This window comes from Notothenia rossii, assembly GCF_949606895.1.
Source record: "Notothenia rossii genome assembly, chromosome: 7".
In the NCBI taxonomy this organism is placed as follows: Eukaryota; Metazoa; Chordata; class Actinopteri; order Perciformes; family Nototheniidae; genus Notothenia; species Notothenia rossii.
In genome coordinates this window covers 18,861,690-18,881,806 of record NC_136905.1, presented here as the reverse complement: position 1 = coordinate 18,881,806, position 20,117 = coordinate 18,861,690, and the positions used below count along the sequence as shown (strand labels likewise).

The 20,117-nt window shown below is 40.0% G+C and overlaps 2 protein-coding genes across 3 annotated transcripts; both read right to left on the bottom strand.

The window, feature by feature from the left end:
• Positions 1–734: 734 nt before the first annotated feature.
• Positions 735–13,200, bottom strand: cdh17 (cadherin 17, LI cadherin (liver-intestine)). Its single transcript, XM_079694604.1, has 19 exons — positions 13,102–13,200; positions 11,434–11,490; positions 10,850–10,945; positions 10,210–10,347; positions 9,969–10,104; positions 9,072–9,230; positions 8,574–8,726; positions 7,533–7,738; positions 7,295–7,426; positions 7,045–7,195; positions 5,959–6,168; positions 5,442–5,518; positions 5,178–5,366; positions 4,282–4,526; positions 3,240–3,370; positions 2,751–2,975; positions 2,534–2,644; positions 1,422–1,538; positions 735–1,276 (listed from the first exon to the last, which is right to left on the bottom strand). Exons 2-19 carry the CDS (start codon positions 11,479–11,481, stop codon positions 1,185–1,187), a joined length of 2,616 nt encoding a protein of 871 aa, XP_079550730.1. The 5' UTR covers positions 11,482–11,490; positions 13,102–13,200; the 3' UTR covers positions 735–1,184.
• A 1,811-nt stretch (positions 13,201–15,011) lies between these two features.
• Positions 15,012–17,422, bottom strand: gem (GTP binding protein overexpressed in skeletal muscle). Of its 2 annotated transcripts, XM_079640168.1 has the most exons (5): positions 17,141–17,422; positions 16,619–17,043; positions 16,259–16,335; positions 15,946–16,150; positions 15,012–15,853 (listed from the first exon to the last, which is right to left on the bottom strand). In XM_079640168.1, the coding sequence occupies exons 2-5, from the start codon at positions 16,971–16,973 to the stop codon at positions 15,570–15,572; spliced, it is 921 nt and encodes a 306-aa protein (XP_079496294.1). In that variant the 5' UTR covers positions 16,974–17,043; positions 17,141–17,422; the 3' UTR covers positions 15,012–15,569. The 2 variants fall into 2 exon arrangements, with proteins under 2 accessions (XP_079496294.1, XP_079496295.1); XM_079640169.1 differs by having other exon boundaries at positions 16,259–16,332; positions 16,619–17,422.
• Positions 17,423–20,117: the final 2,695 nt, after the last annotated feature.

The window sequence follows — 20,117 nt, the reverse complement described above, 5'->3', positions numbered from 1 at the left end:
TGGGGCAGCATAGACAGGTCTTTTCGGTGTTAGAGTTTTACTCGCTACAGGGTGCACTTTGAGGGTTTGTGACTCTGCAGACCATTTACATTCATAAAAACCTTCATAACACACAAGGGGACGGGTAATAACCGGAAAAGCATGACATGGGACCTTTAAAGGTACAGGGGTAGGTAATAATGGAGAAAGCAGCTCGAGTGCGCTAGAATTTGAAAGTACACAACCGGAAAAAATGTGGTCCTGCTTTTTACAGCACCACGGTTTCTGCAGATGAAGTTTTTTTATGTATTTATTGACAAAGCATTTAATGTATTCATTGCTATCGGGATGTTAAGAGCATTCCATGGAATATAACAAAAAGTGTTTCTGAAGTGAATTACCTCCCCCACCTTTAAGCACATAATAAATATTAGTCGGAAATGGACTGGAGAGGAGAAAAACGTATTTGAAGTTTCAATGTTTGAAAGATCTGCTGCATCTAATTTCTTATCTGACATGCACCGTATGTACTTCACACACACCTACACAAGCAGCATACACACACACACACGCACGCACGCGCGCGCACACAAACACACACACACACACACACACACACACACACACACGGACACATGCAGACACACACACACACACACACACACACACGCACACACGCACGCGCACGCACACACACACACACACACACACACACACACACACACACACACATAATGATAATGTGAAAACAAAAGTGTTCCCCAGTTTCTTGTTTATTTGGAAACAAAGCAATGACTATTCCTTACAAAACACAGCAGTTATTGTTTATTACAGACAGAGACATTCTGGGTTTAAGATGTTTCTAAATAAGAAAGATATTTCCAGCTGTAACAACACATTAAGGCAGAAGAGAATTACTCACAAACGGTCTGGGCCAAAAACAAATTGGATTATGTGAGATAGTTTAGCTGCTAATTAAACAACCCGAGTCTAGGAGTGAACTTCAAATAAAATATGTTAACAAGCTTTATAAATGCATGATTAGCATGGGGCCACCTGACAGTTATTAACTGTGCACAGCACTTAACTCTCTCTTGTAAATACAATAAAATAATGTTGTGTTAATATGTGTGTTTGTGTTGGTGTGTGTGTGTGATTTTGTGTGTGTGTGTGTGTGTGTGTGTGTGTGTGTGTGTGTGTGGTCTCTAATTAATGGGATTCTTCTCTTCTTCATCCTCATTCAGGTTTCTCTTGTTCCCTTTATTAATACGTTTGATCACTATGACGAAGACAATGACTGCAACAAGACAAACAAAAAATCAGTCACCAACACGATACTAGATAACAACACAATATCCTACAGTATGAACAATGCCGGTTAAAACGTGAATTTGTTTTTCAAAGATAACAGAGTAATATATATGACAGTTTGTCAGACTTACGGCAGAATCCCAGAACGCCGGCCAGGATCCCGATGGTGGGTCCTATCCCAAAACCGAGCTTACGGTCCACTGGCGCCATGTAGCAGTAACCCAGCTCTGTGCAGTTACATACTCTCACTGGAATATAGGGAAGAGACACACACATGGCATCAAACTTTATATTTATAACGAGGAGGCAGCTTAGGTTAATCGCTGTATACGAATCGCATGAAAAGACACAAAACCAAAAACGATGACAGTTAATCTCTCCCATTACATTCTGTGTAAACTGTCTCTGTGTAAAAATGTTGGTCAATTTTTCACTTTAAAACACAGGTTTGTATTTCAGCCCATATTATAATAATTTTTTTAAACGTTTTAATTAAATCTGACCACTGTTTTTTCTGCTTCACTGTGTGACTCAGCATTCAACATTCATAGTGTCTCTCTAAACGCCTACTGGTCTCCCTTTCCTGTCTTTGCAACTAAGCCCCAAGCATATTTGTCCTTTATAAAGATATATATCTTGTTCAAAAGATCTTATTTCATGTTTAGAAAAGCTTAAAAAATACTATAGTGTTTTCTAAAACTCATCTAGTTTTTAGCAAATCAAACAGGAGGAAATGGTTGATTTGTTGGGGACTCATTTTAGCGGCAGATTATCATGTGTTATAGTTAACAGGAACAAGTTGCTGAATATGGGATTGATTAAAACACAATTACTGTGCCTGTGTTTATGAAATGAAGGAATATGTGTAAATAGGTATGGATACAATAGGGATATGTGCAATTTGACGGACACTATGCATAGGTGCAATAGGGAAAGTGCAATATTTGATTTGTGTATGAATGCAGTAGGGAAGGTGCAATATTTGATTTATGTATAAATACAATAGGGAAAAGTGCAATATTTGATTATGTATGAATGCAATAGGGATATGTGCAATAGGGAAAGTTCTGTACCTGTATGTTTCTTGGCCATGTGATATGTGATCTCTGTTCTGTATCTATGACTGATTGTCCTAAATGTTTTATGTTTATTATCTCGATGCCCAAGACAAATTTCTCCTATGGGAGACAATAAAGCTCTATCTAATCTAATATTTTTACTACATATTGGGCTTTGAACTCACCCTCAAACGACTGTGTGACTCCCAGGCCTGCACTGTCTTTAATGCTAATGGGAATTACAAAGGTTTTATCTTCAATCGGAGATTTCCTCAGAGTCAGTGTGGCTGATGAACCTGTATAACAGACAAAGAAACACAAGAACAGTGTTAAGATTTGTAAAACGTTGCAGTTAACACTTTCTCTGCTTTCTTAAATGACTAGTACAGAACGTCAGCGTACCGTCAACGGTCTTCAGTTCCCAGTTGGGAGATTTCTTGCCGTGGGCGAAAGCGAAGGTGAACGGCTGGGAGAAGGGAGCGCTGTCTGTGTCCTCGGCCTTGATGATGACAGGCTTGGCGTTCTTCACACAGATGAAGGCCTGCTTCTCCGTCAGTTTGGGGAAGTTGTCGTTGACATCCAGCAGCCTCACAGACACCACACGCTCAGAAGACTTTTCTGGGTTCTCTTTAGAGATAAATCAAAAAACATGAGAAAGTTCTCGTGAAACTAGTTTATTAAATAAAGGAAAACAATGGTCAGGTTTCAGTTTGTAAGAACATAAAATACTAACAACATTAATAATATTATCAAGTTATTGAATGCACCTCTTTACCAATTTTCCTTTGTTAAAGAGATCTTCTTAGTTGCTCTGCTCACCTAGATGTTTTCTTATAAATTAAAGGCACAATCCTTGAGAAAACATGACACTGTTAGAAGCTGATATCTCACCCTTCTCAAATGCAGTGACAGTGACTTCAAAAGACTCCAGCATTTCTCTGTCCAGCTTTCCTTTGGTCTTGATCTCTCCTGTGGCAGCATCGATCTCCAGCCATCCCTGAGAGTCACCGTCCAACGTGAATCTGAACAACAATCACACACAAATAAGTGTGTATATTAGCAATATATATTATAAATCATCCACAGTACACCAGGCTCTGGACTGGGGGCCAGGGTGGGGATAACGGTAGTCAAAACAATTCAATAGCCTGGCTTGTGTACATGTCAAGTCCTAAGTGTGTGTGTGTGTGTGTGTGTGTGTGTGTGTGTGTGTGTGTGTGTGTGTGTGTGTGTGTGTGTGTGTGTGTGTGTGTGTGTGTGTGTGTGTGTGTGTGTGTGTGTGTGTGTGTGTGTGTGTGTGTGTGTGTGTGTGTGTGTGTGTGTGTGTGTGTTCAGTCCTCTATCATACATCACATCTTGTTTAAGCAGATAAACAACATGGATACAGACTAAGTGTTGTCTCCCTCAGGTTTTTAGGAGTGTGTTTTGAAGTCCGTGTAAGGGTTTGTAGCTCTGAGCTGTTTTTGTGGTTATTTCCTTTAAATAAAAAGTAAAACAATTATTAGTAATTTGATGTGTAGTTTAACATATTTATTTTCTAAGATATTTAATAGTTCAACATTTCAATAGTTGGGAATTTTCTTAGTTGCTGATATTTTATAAAGGTTTGTAGGAGCTGTTATTGAAGGGTTTTAGAGGTACTTCATATTAAAGCACAAGGCAGAGATTATTCTTTATTTCTACTGTTTTCAACAAATACCAACAGTACATAAGTCTATCTCCAACTTCCTCATTTTAGTTTTTTCTATGCTGAAGACCCAAATCCTTACATTAAATGTAATTCATTTTGTTTCATAAAGAAGGATAAATATTAGGGATGATATATCAGGCTGTTGGTAAACTGACAATACATGTACGAAGATTCAACTCCTACTTGATTTTAGTCTTCATGGTAGTTGGTGCCTGCTTGGTATGGCCTGTGTTATTTATTTACCGGATCTCTTTGCCCTCTGGATCTTTAGCCTCCACAGTGAGCAGCACCGATCCCTTGGTGGTGTTTTCGGGCACCGTCACATCCAGGATGTCCTGACTGAACTCTGGAGCCTCGTCCACGTCAGTGAGGGACACAGTGATGGAGGTTGTGGATTCGCTGCCGTACTTCAGACCCTTCATCAGCGGCTCCGTGTTACGAGCATCAATCTGGAGATTGTAGGTGACGGAGGACTCGAAGTCCAGAGGCTGTCAGGAGACAAGCAGGCGGGTTAGAAATAAAAAAGGAAATAAAATGTTGAAGGTCACAACACAGTCCTGACTCACAGGTTACATTTCTTGGAGAAGATGGTTGCCAAGAAAAACTCTCCACTCTGCTTATCCAAGGAATTGTATATTTAAAGTCGTGCTAAGCAGCTCTATCTACACATTCACCCACGACTACTTTCTATTTTGTCACACAAAAGTAATAATTCAGATCCAGCAGCTTTACGAAGAATTACAGAAAAGAATGACCAACTATTTTGGTAGTTTTTTTATTCATTTATACCGGAAAAAAACACATTTCCTTCTGAAACGTGAGAATGTATAGCTTTTATTTTTTATATTTTAAAAAACGTTACACAGTTTTGGACTGCTGATTGGTTCAAACAAACAATTCAAAATAACAATTGCTTAGACTGGGATTTTTGTTCTGCCATATTAAAGAGTAAAACACGTTTTTATTGATAAAACAAATCAATAAAATATAAAAGGATTAAAAATAGTAATCATCAGTTGCAACCACATATAAGCATATATAAGCATATGAACGAATCAACTAACAGTTCAACACGGAACAGTTCCAGATCCAAACCATTGGAAGACCACATGGGAGATGTAGAAAAAGGTGTTACGTACCTTAGATACGACCACATGGCCAACGCCGTCGCCGTCGGTCTGCACACTGAAGACACCTTCATCATCTCCAGCTGTGATGTGGAATTCGATGAGCGAGCTGCCGCTGTCGGGGTCATCGGCATCGGTCGCTTTGATGGACAGCACGGTGTGTCCCACAGGAATGTCCTCAGACAGAGACTGAGTGCCGTACTGCACACAGAAACATGAAGAAAATCAGCCAAACAGTGTGAGGAAAACGCGACAGGAAGTGGCTCACATACTTACATTGGTCTTCTCAAACTGAGGCGTCTCGTTATTGACGTCAATGACCTTGACGACGACCTTACATTCTGTGCTGTAAGCTGTGAGGGGAAACATTATTATTTTCACCTTTAGTGATTAGTAAACTACCAACAACAATAAATAAAATGAATTCAGTTTTTTCAGAATTCACAGAGAACATACATTTCCGGGAAATAAACAAGGGATTGTGCAAGAAGCTTTTAACATTTAAGAAAAACTAAATAATATATAATAAAATGAATTAATTCAGGGCTTTTTAACTTTAACTTAACTAAATAATTTTTAAAAAGTTTGTATCTATTACAAATAAAATAACGTTTGTTTCCTATAATTGCCCATTATATTGTAGAATTTGCAAAAATAGAAACAAATTTGGATTTGAAGGCAAAAGCTTGAGTCCATTAAGTTTTCAAAATGAATAAAAATATTACAACCATTTGACCAGTTTGTTTTTGTGTGACTTTTGTTTTCAGGTGTGTGACATGACACAGTTTGTTACCTGGGTCGTTGACTCTGACGTTGAGGTTATACACATGGTGGTCTTTCCGCTGCAGAGGGCGCAGTGCCTGGATTCTTCCGGAAGCAGCGTCGATGGAGAAGGCATTGGGGGAGGTGGCTGGAATCTGGGACAGGATGGTGTAAGTGAGCAAAGAGTTTATTGTCCCGGCCTGATCGTCATCGTGAGCCAACAGCAGTCCAATCAGGCTGCCTGGAAGCACAAGAAACAGACTGTAAGAATAAACAGTCCAAGGGGCTCTGGTTACAGTCAAAGTAAACCCCGCTGTAGAAGACTGCAACGTTGACCAGAAAGGAGTAAACGCATTTCAGGAGTTTTGTGTCAAAAATATCAATGATAACAATATATATTATTCAGAATGAGATGATTTTAGCCTACATCACAGGATGTAACAAACTTTGTTCTGTGTGCGTTTATCAAAGGACAAGAATAGAGTTTTCTCTTGTTTAAATTTCACCCAATTTCCTTCTTTATGATATAGATATGTTTAATTATGTGATCTCAAGACAGGTGGTATTAAAGGTTAGTCTTTAACTTCACTTTAAGTATCAGTTAGTGAGTTGCAGTGGAACAAAGTACATTTACAGTACTTAGTTCAATTTGATCTACTAGACTTGAGTATTTCCATCTTATGTTAAATATGGTATTGTATCATACAAAATATAATTAACTTGTAAAATATGATGTATTATAGATGCGTCCCTGCAGTATATAAAGTAGTTTCAATTTTCACCATTATTACCAGCTGCAACATTATAGTAATTCTTACAGATAGCTGAATCTACAGTTATTAAACATTAAATGTAAAGTACATATAACACATTATGTAATGATCACACACAAATACACACACACACACACACACACACAAACACACACACACACACACACACACACACACACACACACACACACACACCCACCCACACACACATGGACACACACACACACACACACACACACACACACACACACACACACACACACACACACACACACAGACACACACACACACGGACACGCACACACACACACGGACACACGCAGACACACACACACACATCGTACCTTCAGGCTCGTCCTCCTGCACCTCAAACTCAGTCTCCATATTTTCACACACGGGTGCGTTGTCGTTCACATCCCCCACCAACACGTGAATCTCCATGGGTGGATCCGCCTGTTGCTCGTTCTCATCCACTGCGGACACCACCAGGATGTACTGAAACACAAGTTCAACAATCATCCCTAGAAGTGTGAGAAGTTATTGTCATGTAGGATAACAGTGAGTTATTGGGCAAACTAAGCTGTTATTGTGTACCATGTCCTTGTCTTCTCTATCCAACTCCTCTGTCAGATGTATTTCTCCTTCTTCTGTGATCTGGAAGGGGAATTTGAGCTCTCGCTCCTTCTGAACTAACGTGTAGATGGCATTGGGCTCATTGGACTGGACCTGGATCCAGACAGGGAGGAAAGAGGCCAGATCGCGAAGGTTAGATTCTGGATATAAAGTGGATATGACATGATTGCAATTCTGCAGAGATAGAATCCCTCCGTACCTTTGCGATGACCTTAGGGTAAGACTCCTTCAAGTGCTCTTTAATAGTTATCGGGCCAGGATTGACCCAAAGGTTCTGCTGCACAACAATGTGCATAATGGCGTTTCCACTCAGCGCCGTCTCCGACGCTCCTCCCAGGTCCTGCACGCGCACTGACAGGGTGAAGTCTGGGTCCTCCAGGGGGTCCACGTTCCTCCTCCTCAATTCTGACACCACAGAGGAAGACACACGTTTTAACTAGAGCCACACAGGCAACAAAAACAAAGACTTTGGAGGGTTTAACATGACAAACTTATTTGACTAGATCTCTAATTTCAGAAAGATGAGTCACATGCTTCTCCCCGTCTACACTCGTCACCTCATCTCCAGATAAATCACACCAGCAGCACCAGCAGCTGGCAGGCGTCTCTTCCTCTGTGATTCTGTTTTTATCTACATTAACACCACCTGTCACTTTCACATTTGTTGAATGTGCTGAACTTGTAAAGGTAATGTACAATTAGTAAGTCATTATTTTTTACTTAAGGTATTTCCATTTTCTGCTAATTTATACTTCAACTACACTATATCCCGGAGTGAAATATTATACGCCTTACTCAATGATTTTTATTTTATAAATGTAGTTAATAATTTCTTTGCAGATTCAGATTAGAACTTTATTGATCCTTTGATGAAAATGGCAAGCTGCCTAGCAGTTTATAATATTGTAAAAGTATGCCAGATCTTTACCAGCAGCAACATTTAGGTAATATACATTTGAATGCATCACATTTTTATTCGAAATAAAAACATATGATCCACTTTACTCAAATTGACCCTTCTGCATAATGAGTACTCTTACTTTTAGTAATTTGAGTACATTTTGATGCTAATACGTTTGCACTTTTTCTGTTAAATTCTTAATGCAGGATATTTTCTTTCAACAGATTATTTTTACACTGGGATATTTATTGTTTAGTTCAAGTAAAATATCTAAGTACTTCTTCCCCCGCTGAGTATGTGTAAGCATGTGTATTATTATTTGTGTTGCTGGGTACAAACCTGCTTTTTCCACACAGGTGAAGAAGGGGTTTTCCTCATAGGGGATGTTCTTCACTGGGCAGTAGTCGTCAAACTTCGTCCTCAGAGCGTCAATGCTGCGATCTTCTCCTTTGCCATACTGGATGCCTTCTCTAGCCTTAAGCATCTTTTCCCCTATTTAAAGAACACACACACATTAAATACTGTTCAGTAAAATGGCAAACAGCTCACAGATGTAAACAAGCATCTTCAAACTCAGCCTTATTTACAAGCTCAAAGTAATCGGTGATCAACATCACGCGATACCTTCAGCCAATCTGCCTCCAATCAGCGTTAATCTCGCCTCACAAGATGAGCTGTGTAATCTGGATTTACAGTGGCACTATACTGCCAGATTACAGGCAGAGATGGACAGATTACAGACTTTCTCACGGAGGGTGCTCTTGGTTCTGTGTTCCCCGACGTCTGTGTGTTCATGTATGTGTGTTAATGACAGTGTGTTAATGAAAGTGTTAGTACCTGCTTCTGTGGTGGAGATCTCTCCGGTATGGGGGTCCACCTGGAACAGAGGGACTTGGTGGTTGTTGGGGATCTGGCTGACCAGGCTGTAGCTCAGGTGAGCGTTTGGAGTCTCTGGGTCGTCCCGATCAAATGCAAACACTTGTGCAAATGGGTTACCTGAAACAACATACAAAACTGATTTATAAAAACTGAAGTCTTATCCCAGTGAAATAATCTCTGAGTATTTCAAACCGGAGAAATGCAATGATGTCAGGCAACAATAAGGCTTAACCCACACGCATGCCAGCAATCCTGCTTTCTAATGCTTCTAGATGTTTATCACACAGTTTTTTATTGCCATACACATTCAAAAGTACATCATGTATTTTCCTTAGAGCCTTATTATTGCACAGTAATACAGCTGTAATGAAGGACATTTTTTCCTGCCAATGCATCCTAAAGAGCAGCTACATCGAATACACTACAGCCCAATGCCAAAAAGCAACCCTTAAAATACTGTTCTCCTTTTTAATTTTCCCTTAGGCAATGAAAAAAAGTATTCTTATTTTATAATATATATTAGAAAATGCATTCATATTGTATGTACCCTTGGTGTCACTCTACATTGAAACATGTCTCGTGAAAAACCTTAACAGTATTCCTTTTTTACTCTTTCCTGTTTTCCTGTTATTCTCTAACGGTTTAAGGTTGAAATACAATTATTTTCCGATGCCAATGAGATACACAACTCCTGCCAGAGGTTTCACACAATGTTACTGATGCACAGGTGGCATTAACCCTCCAAGATGTGAAGCCATGCCCCAGCAAAGGTGGGGTAAAAGGAAGAAATGTCTCCCTAAAAGCCACTCGAGCAGTTTTCACAAATACCCGGACGTTCACCAATTTAAAACACACCTGTTGGACTGTTTTCTCTGACCACAGCTGTGTAGGTGCTCTGGTTGAAGTAAGGAGCATTGTTGTTCATATCCACAACATTTATCGTCACATAAATTGGGCCATCCACAACTTCCTCATCTGCCAGTGCCTCCACCTGGATGAAGCCACACAAACAAACAAGCACAAGTACATATAAATAAAGTTTTATAGTGACTAAATTTATGCTGTGTATTTGCAAGAGGAGAGAGGACCACATTACCATGAGCATGTAATGATCTTCTTGGGACCAGTCCAGAGGCTTCTCCAGGTACAGCCACCCGTCCTGTGAAATCCTAATGTCTTCCTTACCTTCTCCACTCAGCCTGAAATTATTTACACCTAGATGGGTCACCTGAAACTATGAAGGGAAAGATGGTCACTTAACGATACAAGTTGTTACGAAACACATTCACTGCAGGTAGGACACACATGTCTTTCTAGTGATTATCATTATTATCGGAAAACAGACTTGAATAAGGTCACCATGCATAACATATAAATACATGGCGACATTGTGTAAGTCTGGTCTTTGTTATATCTGAATAACTGTTTTTAAAAAAGCTTTCATTTTCACCTATCCAACATAATAGAGCTAGACCGCTTTTTCAAATCTCTCATGTAACCACATAATAGAAATTCACATAGAACAATTTATTGATAGTTATTGTTTTTAAAGATAACAGCCTATATTGCTCAATCTCTACCCGGGAGTCACATTAATTATCAACACATTTATAATTGTTAAACCTCTGATGCGTTGAAGTAGTATGAAGTAGTGTTTGAGGAAAAAGGTAAATATACATGAAAATTGTACTTAAGTGTAGTGTTTGAATAATTGCTTTTAGTTATGTGTGTAATACCTGATGCATGGCATATGGCACTGGTGTCCCCTCTGCCACATCCAGCTGTGTGTTCTCAAACAGTCCCTTCTTTTCCTCCAGATCTTTCCCGAAGGCCTATCAGAACAGAAACAGAGGTCAAAGGTCACTGACTACACTAGAGGCTGAGGTCAAACTGAACCTCTCACACTCACACACACATTAGCACTTTCAACTTGATACTGCAGCTGAATGTAGTCAGGCATTGAGGGCATGTTTTACAGCCAAGTTATTTATTGAACCAAGAATACATGACAAGTGGGGAACTCTTGTATTTCGCTGCAGGACAGGGCAAAGTCTACGGACAAAAGACTAATGCTTAGTTTAGTAATATTCACACTTCCTTTATGCGTTTTAAATAAGTAGCCAAAAGCTTTCTTGCACACATTTCTTTAACTTAGTTATCAATATTTTCTTTGTTCAAGATTGTTAAGCCTATACTTCCTGCACCTATTAATTGTTCATGAATGAATCCAATAGCCTTTTAAGAGGGTCCTCTGATTGTGCATTTACTATGAATATGAATTAAAGGATAGGAACAACAGTTGGCAGTGTTATGTACTCACAATGCTCAACAGGAGTGGGAGCAACCACAGATGCATCATGGGTGTCATGATCACAGCCTGGGAAGGAAGAGGAGATATGGGGGATAGGTGTTATTAAAACATGGTGAAAGGGCCCGGGAAAGAAAGAGGTTGAGGAGGCAGAGGTGACATGAGAGGATGGTTTAAATTAAGCCCTTGAAAATAAAAAGACATTATATAAGATTTGAATACTGTGCCCTGCTGTTAAATTCACATCTTCTGCTAACGGGAATTATGGGAAATGGTGTCGATAATTGTTACTGAGTCCTTCTAGAAACAATTAACCCCAGTGTGCTTCAGTACACGACTTACTCTGTTCAGCAAAATTAGTTATTGATTCATAAAGACAAGGAAAATGTGTCCTTGGATATCTACACATGAACATGGTATCTCCTTGTGTGGCTCCACCCACACATCCAGCTCAACCACCCACCTCAGCACACAGCAGAAACTGAAAGTCAGAGCTCAATTGAATCGCCAGACTTTTAAAAAACAATTTTTCAGACAGGGTATCAACATGACAAAGGTACCCAAAGCTCAATGTGGAAACCTCAATGAGTTTACAGCTATCTCAGAGTTTAGAATAACATAACAGCCTCCATTTTGTGTTTGTATAGGTGGGTGTGGTTTCATTTTGTATAAATTGATTGATAGCAAACACTGTCTCTCTGACATCCAAAATGTACAAAGTGTTTCAAAGACGTTATGTCCAGATAACAGCAGAATATATGTTCAATACTGTTTGAGGGAACATCACAATGACTACGCTCTGGACAATGACAGTATTCATTCATGTGGAACAAGACTAAACTAACTGATTGTGCTAAGAAAATGTATCAGGATTGTATAGAAAAGTTGTCACGTTTGAGATATGCAGACTTGTAAAATGCAGCGTAGAGAGGAGGCTAAAGTCTGCGGCCACAGAAAAGTGAAGGTGACATTGAGTCGCGGCTAATGACCTTATTGTAGCACAGCACACCTTTAATGTCACCGCCCTGGTACACTCGTTAATATAAGATAATTTAAGAAAGCATGGTAACTTTTGTTCAATTTCGCTTGAGTTTAACTTTAATTCGGATTTTGTTTCCATAGGATCACTATCTCTGCTGACGGGAATATTCAAACAAACAAGATATTTCTGGCACTACCATTTAAAAGAAATCACTTTCAATTTAAGCTTGACTTCCTGTGAGGAAAACACTCTGTAAGTGGATGTATTTAATGTATTTGTCGCAACAAGGATTGATGTAAGTATGATGAAATAACTTCGGTGTTGCAGGCCCTTTCTTCCTCCTTTTAGCAAATTGTCTCAATGACCTTTGTCAGTCTGCATTTCAGCTGTTATAACATCAAATATAGTGCCCCATACAGGTATTATCCCCTGAAAGCCAGGCACTGAAGACAAACCAGGAAGCCACCAGAGAGGAAGGACAGGTCGAATGTCAGATTTGCCAACGCCTGATGCAAAGGCCCTGCCAAAGTCAACTGAAGATCACAGCCTTTCTGAACCTAACTAAAAGGACCTGGCACACTGAACACATCCAGTTAAACCCAAAGAGGCAGATCAGTTTCTGTCCAATTCTCACATCAAAATCTACTCCAAATATTCAACATTTCCAAAGCTAGGAGACAGAGAGTGAGCAGACTTACCTTTCCGAAGCGATCTAGCGAGTCACTCCCCAGACCTCAGAGTGATCTTAGCAGCCCCATCCTGTCTGGTCAAACGTTAACCAAGCGCTAACCAGCTATGTTTTATTGAATCTAATGATTGTCTAATCTCCCTGCCCTCATGAGGAGCTAGCCAATGGGAGAGAAGCTGACAAGGGAGAAGGAGACAAGAAGAACAGAACAATGATTCAGACAGTACTGTAAAAGACAAACAAATGATCACTTAATATTAGTCACTGATTTTTACATAAATACTCACCAGGTATAGATTGATAGTGGATTATAGTAGCAAACAAACAAGCTGAAGGATTTTCAATTGAGTATTTTTGAGACAACAGATGTGTTCATTGAAAAGAAAAAGAGAAAAACTTGGAATGAAAAGGGTATAACAATGGGGGTAAATGTATGTAGAAATCTGCTATTCAGCATTTTAGTTTCTAAATTCCCCTCAGACTTTGACCTATGCACCTCTGCACTGTTTCCTGTTAGATTTTCCATTAGTAGCAGTGCCTGATAAGAGCTGTGTGTGCATAGACAATAGGACTCACAGATTACACTCACAATCCATTGCATCATAAGAATGCAAACCTATGGGGTCATCTAGTGTGATTCAGCAGGTCAAGGGACAGTCTATAAAAGTCTTCAACAGCAGGTGAGATTCCTCCCTAAACTTTCCCACCTCTAGAAAGTTTATAACGCCATCAAAAACCTGAAAGCCCATGTTTTTCTTCACGTGTTATTATTAATTGATGGTATAGTTAATAGGAGCATTTAACATAGACAAATGACAAAGCAAGTTGCCAAACAAAATCTGGGGGATTAGAACAGGAATGTAAAAGTAAATGCTGAATACCCCTAGATACATTTAAACACACATAAAAACATAACATTAAAAGAATAGAGATGTGTACAGCTTTTATTTCTGAACTAACACGAGTGGTATCTCTCTTTAAAGCGGTGAATTTGCAGCACACTTCAAGTGATCAGGTAGCCATTTCAAGGAATTTGTTCCTTTCACAGAAAAAGCTGTCCAAGCAAAATATGTTTTATCTGACAGAAGCCACATCAAGCTGCTCTAGTGGATCTGCTGCAGCTCTGTAATCTCTTGCTGTATTTGCTTTGAAGATGACGAGTCCAATACACTCAAGCTTTATATGATAAAAAAAATAATGTGTGTAAGAATCTTGTTTTAACTTAAAATGTGGCAACAATAGTACTTTATTCGTTTTTTGTCCAATATTTTCAAGATTTGTACTGCTTTCACATTCATCACCCGACCTCACATTTAGCCAGAATTATCTCCAAAACACCCTAATGCTACACAGGCTATTATCATGGGCTAAAAGCTGCAGGCTTGACAAGCTGCGGAAAGCTGCTTGGAAACAACACAGAGCTTTATGTGAATCTGCAACTGTAGAATAACAGGCTGTGTGTGAGTCACCGTTTCACAGCACCGTCATTTAACCAGAACCTGTGAGTTGATGGCTCAGTGGATGAAACCATGAATTCAGATGGAGGGGACTCTGTTATCTAATGTTTGCTGCTCTGCCTTCTGATAGATGTTCTGGCTCCAACACCATCTGCCTGACGGTCACTCAAATGAACATACACAAAACACTTCCTGGGAATGTTACCATGGCAATATATTTTACCTATTTTCTCTAATGCAGACAGACAAACATAAAGAGGGGACTTATGTGTTTCTAAAAGTTCAGCTTTAATGTGACCTGACTCATCTTTTGACAGCTCAGTTGTGTCTCCTTTGTATCAAAGCTGAGTCACCCATCTCATTGTTAATTTTGAGACGACAGACAACAAGCAACAGTTTTTTTGTATTATTCAAAATTGGATGATGTCACTTTATTTCAATAAACAACACTGAAACATACAAGTAGCAAAACACATCGTGAGTCTGTTATTTATTACAGAGTGCAAAGACAACACGTAATAAATCAAATCAAAGAAACCACTAGAAGATCATCCTCATATTTAATCATCAATAGCTTACAACTGGTAATCTCAGCACTTTGACAGACGACACGATTGGCAGGGATGAGAGCTAAAGGATGAGGAAAGAGAGATGGCAGGAGAGAAAAGAACAATATGAATGCATTTGTTCAAAACACAGAAACGTCACAGCTTTCTCTCAGTTTCCATCAGTAATCCTCCAACATTAATGCCTCATAAACACATGAAGTCTTTGCGTCAAGTCCATTGCAAAGGCTGTGCTCTTCCACTCAGTCTGCTTTAGAGAGCAGCATATGGATGAATTGTCGAAAAGTTGCAAACACCTCTCAGGTACACCAGCCGTGCTCAGTGTGAACACTGAGGACTGAGGTTTGAACCATCCAACGTTTAGCCCTTCAGAAGCAGGTGTCACCATGTTCTGCTCTCCAGGTTGGAGTCTGCTTTAAAGGTTTGGTGCAGTTAAACCAAACTCCGTCAGGCTCCTACAGCACGGAGAGATCATGGCAGGACTTAGACTTGAGCCATAACGCCACACTGGGATTGTTCTTTGCCACCACCTTGTCTAGGAAGCGTTTTGCCTTCTTAGGGAGGCTCTCTCTGCGTGCGTTACAGTTTATGTGCCGGCGGTGCCTGTTGGCTTCCTTGGATTCTCGGCGTAGACGCAGCTGTCGCACCATGCCGTGAAAAGCCTCCCACACGTTGTGCTGCATGGCGGCTGAGGTTTCAATAAACTTGCAGTCAAAGACAGCAGCGCAGGCACGACCCTCTGAAACAGAAAGCCAATGATGAGTACTTAAATAAGTTAAAACCTTACAGTGAATAGTGCTCATTACGCACAGACAGGGATAGTATCCTCACCACTGACAGACACCTCTCTGCGTCGCACCAGGTCACATTTGTTCCCCACCAGGATGATGGGTGTGTGTTGTGCAGGACGGACGCACCGCAGGCTGATCCTGAGCTCAGAGGCTCGCAGGAACGAGGCCCGGTCAGTCACAGAGTACAGCAGCAGGTAGGCATCACCTGTCTGCATGCAGGGCTCCTGAGCACATTTGTTGTCAGTCTGAAAACACAAATAAAAACAGTTAGATTCAATATTTTCACTTAGATGTGTACAGTCAGTGTGCCATCATCTGAGTCACACAAGTCAATGTAGCTGTTTCTGTCTCACCTCTGCATCCCATGTGTCAAGAAGTGTCAGAGTTGCAGGCTCTCCATCTACCTCAATTTCCTTCTCACACACCTCTTCTGGAAAGAAACACATAACAAACAAAGGGGAACACTTTAAAAGTGAAACAATAGGCTTATATAAAAAAAATAGGAACAATATTGTGCTTTTTTAGTGCCGTTAACAAATGCAAGGTAATAGCCTACACACTGACATAATAGTGTTCTTATCAGATGTTATGCCAATACTAGATTGTATTATGACAAAAAGTACGTTGTCATTTATTAATGTGGATTTCTTTTTTTTGTTGCCGTTTATCAAAAATAAAGTTTCACTATAGTTATATTTGTCGTCTTTCCTCACCTCCACACAGCTCGCAGTCGTCGCTGTCCATGCTGTCTGCTGCTCCGGCGAAGATGTTGGCGAAGGCCGTCTTTCCGACCCCGCTGGCCCCCAACAGCACCACCCGGTACGGGCCGCCGGGCTCCGCAGACTCCCCGGCGGAGTCGGTGGAGATGAACGAGTCTGAGGACGACCAGCTCAGGCGGCTCCCGTCCGACTCCCCGGCGGAGTTGGTGCAGGACTTGGAGCGGGAGATGCAGGCGGGGACCCGGGCGAGGAGGCTGTCGGTGAGCTGCTGGCTGCCTGGGTCGCAGATGCTCCAGCGGTGCAGCTCGGTCTGCAGGCGGAGGCTGTGCCGGCGCACACTGGACAGCATGGTGCCGGGGGTTAACGTGAGGGTGAGCTGGATTTACCGGTGGGATTTAACCGATGTGGAGCTTTAACTTCTATTAGGGAAAACACCCTCGACAAAAAAATTGTTTTACAGTTTATCCGCTTCAAAAACACATAAAATGCCAGTTTGTTTCCTGGAGATTTACTTACAAAATGCACTGAAGTCCCGTAGAAACAAGACAGTAACACAAGTAGACTTAGTTTATCTTCTGCAGTTTTACTCCAACAGTAAGTTATTGCACCCTGCCTGATAAAAATAAATTATTCCTAGGCTACTATAAAGATCAGATGCAAAAACAAGTGTCCCGCCTTAAAAAACTAAGTTCACAGGAGCATTGCAACCATACAGTCTATGATTGCAACACATTTGATTGGTAAATCCCGGAGCGATTTAATGTGCCTGCTACAGTCTGTCAGTAATCTCCATCTGAGTTTGTCTCTAATGCTCTGATGGGGTTTCCCTGCAGTTTATATAAAGAGGAGGATGAGGGGGAGGAAGAGGAGGAAAAGGAGGGGGATGACACAAGTGGAGCATGAGTGTTCAGTGTGATGTGTTGGGTATTTACTTTCATGACTCATTCGCTCACTGTCTGGCAATGGACTGTTTCTCGGCTTATATCTACACCAATAGGCAAGAGGGATATAGAATTAATCTATTAACAAATCTTCACAGAATATAGATTATGTTTTCTGCAGATTAATGTGCTCTTGACTTGCATTGATAATTCAGAGACATGGGCTGGAGACCGGTGGTGCAGCAGGGCCGTTTCTAGCTTTTTGGGGGCCCTATGCAAGATGCTGTTTGGGGGCCCTCGTTTTTACAGTTTTTTAACTACAATGGGGGGATTTTTTTTGTTAGGGAAGCCTTAAAGAGAATCTGTGGAGATGCATAAATATGTTACACTTTAAGAGGAAAACAGGCTAATTTCACAAAAAACAAGTAATTGCAACTTACAAACAATTATATTAAAAAGGTCAACAATAAGGCTCCTCTATGTCAATAAATGCAAGAGATGCAGCATTTTCTCAACAATGTATAATTTACATTTGTCATCTTCCTCAGACGTCACTCATTGGGTGGCAACGATGATTTGGACTTTATTACCCCAAAAACACAAGCCTCAGCTTTGCTATCATTGCAGTTTAATTGTGTTTATATCCTACATTTGATTTTTAAGCATATCATGCTTCACCGAACACAGAAGGGGGCTTGGCTGTCTACAAATAAAGACAGCTAATTTGAATTCTCCCAAAATATATTGAGGCTGAACCTGAACTTTCAGCTTGGGGGCCCCCTAGTGGCCGCGGGGGCCCTATGCATCTGCATAGTCCGCCTATAGGAAGAAACGGCCCTGAGTGCAATGTAACTTGAAGTACATTTATTATTAAAGGTGGGGTAGGTACGTTTGAAAAACCGGCTCAAGAAACACTTTTTGTTATATTTCATGAAATGCTCTTAACATCCCGATAGCAATGAATATCTTAAGTGCTTTGAAAAAAAAATCCATTAAAAAACTTCATCTGTGGAAGCCGTAGTACTGTAAAAAGCACGACCAATCATCTGAGCCGGCCCGGCTAAAGTAACTGGATGGCCTACCTGCCTGTCAGCCTTCGTTCTGTGCACAAACTTATCTCGTGCCCTCATTGGTCATGTGCGCGTTCGTGTGTGTTGGAGGAGGGGCTCTGTAAGGAAGTCGTAGATTTTTTCTGGCTGTGTACTTTCAAATTCTAGCGCACTCGAGCTGGTTTCTCCAAAATTACCTACCCCACCTTTAAGTGCTGCCGCCTATAAAGCAGGACTATATTAACTTTTTTAGGACATACCTTTTTATTGGATTCTAGTCCACTTTTTATTTTGTGATTAGTTTAACGCAAACATTCAGCAGTTTATGATTAAAGTCTGGATCTTTTCATGTGAAGCAGTGACTTCAAATCAATTTAGTGTCCATTATTATACAAAGCCCTCACATTATGTGCAAATGGATTGGTTTATATTTTGCTTTACATTTAGCCTATACTTTTTTTCTTACAGAATCTTGAAGATAATGCACAAATAGACTATTGCATTCAGTTTAATGTTGATTGTTCATTTTAACTCTAATTACATACGTTAGATTTTATGTTTTACTAGTAATTTATGTATTTTGTTGACTGTACACGAGTCTAAACAAAAAAAAAATGTGTCCACTGCATTCTGGATGCATCTTGTAAGCTATTGAAGGCTATTTGCATGGCTCACAGCAACTCCATGACCCTCACCAATAAAGGGCATTATAAGTGTCAGAGAAGAAAAGAGTGAGAAATAAGTAGAGAGGAGTGGGAGTAGAGTCCTTGATCACGTATCTGGACGGAAAAGGCTGCTTCAACTGTGGGAAAATAGTAATACATAAATGCTGTCTTATGAAACCTAGTTTTTGGATAACATTTGTTTTAAGTAAAAATATAAATAAGAAGGCCATATAGATGTAGGCGATTCAATACAAATTCACTAATGGTTAAAGTTTATATTCGTGTCACAAACTCTCAGCGCAGCACTGAAATGAGCAACGTTTGTGTTGCAATGTTCAGCAACAAGTGGAAAAAAGTTCTTGTTTTGCAGCCAGCATTGATCTTTCCACATTTCTAACAGAATGCAAAATGTGGCTGTCAAGAGGAACTTTAATAGTGGGGAATCATTAAACCTGAAAAAACAACAGTTTGAGGCAAAGTGGATACACATGGGATGCATGAAACGTCACAGGCTGCACAGATCATTTCTAAAGCAAAAATGACCCACTATACCTATTTAGAGCCTCCGTATTGAAAAAATCGGCTTCTTTTGTTCATCTTAAGAATAAGCTAGCAATTAGATGCTATCATCTTTGGCTTTGTGTTTTACTGTTTTATTTTATTTAATATTTTATTTTGCAGACCAATCAATTACATAATGAATAATGACCTACAGTAGTGTTCATTTAATGACAATAATCTTCAGTCGTAGCATAATTTTAAATGTAAAGACTGTATGTAAATGCAGGTAAATGCATCTGCTTACCATCTGCTACAATTAAATGAATTATTTTGTATATGAATTATTCAAATGTATTGATATCTCTTGAGGATAAATGTGTTTATAAATGGACTTCTG

What these genes read in the sequence shown, in the direction of transcription:
- cdh17 (XM_079694604.1), bottom strand. Translation starts at nt 11,481, where the DNA reads ATGACACCCATGATGCATCTGTGGTTGCTCCCACTCCTGTTGAGCATT. An exon ending in TCCCACTCCTGTTGAGCATT is followed by an intron (nt 10,946 to 11,433) that starts GTGAGTACATAA and finishes CTGTTCTGATAG; the next exon opens with GCCTTCGGGAAAGATCTGGA. An exon ending in AGTCACACAGTCGTTTGAGG is followed by an intron (nt 1,539 to 2,533) that starts GTGAGTTCAAAG and finishes CCTATATTCCAG; the next exon opens with TGAGAGTATGTAACTGCACA.
- gem (XM_079640168.1), bottom strand. Translation starts at nt 16,973, where the DNA reads ATGCTGTCCAGTGTGCGCCGGCACAGCCTCCGCCTGCAGACCGAGCTG. An exon ending in CGACTGCGAGCTGTGTGGAG is followed by an intron (nt 16,336 to 16,618) that starts GTGAGGAAAGAC and finishes GTTTCTTTCCAG; the next exon opens with AAGAGGTGTGTGAGAAGGAA. An exon ending in TTGACACATGGGATGCAGAG is followed by an intron (nt 16,151 to 16,258) that starts GTGAGACAGAAA and finishes TTGTGTTTTCAG; the next exon opens with ACTGACAACAAATGTGCTCA.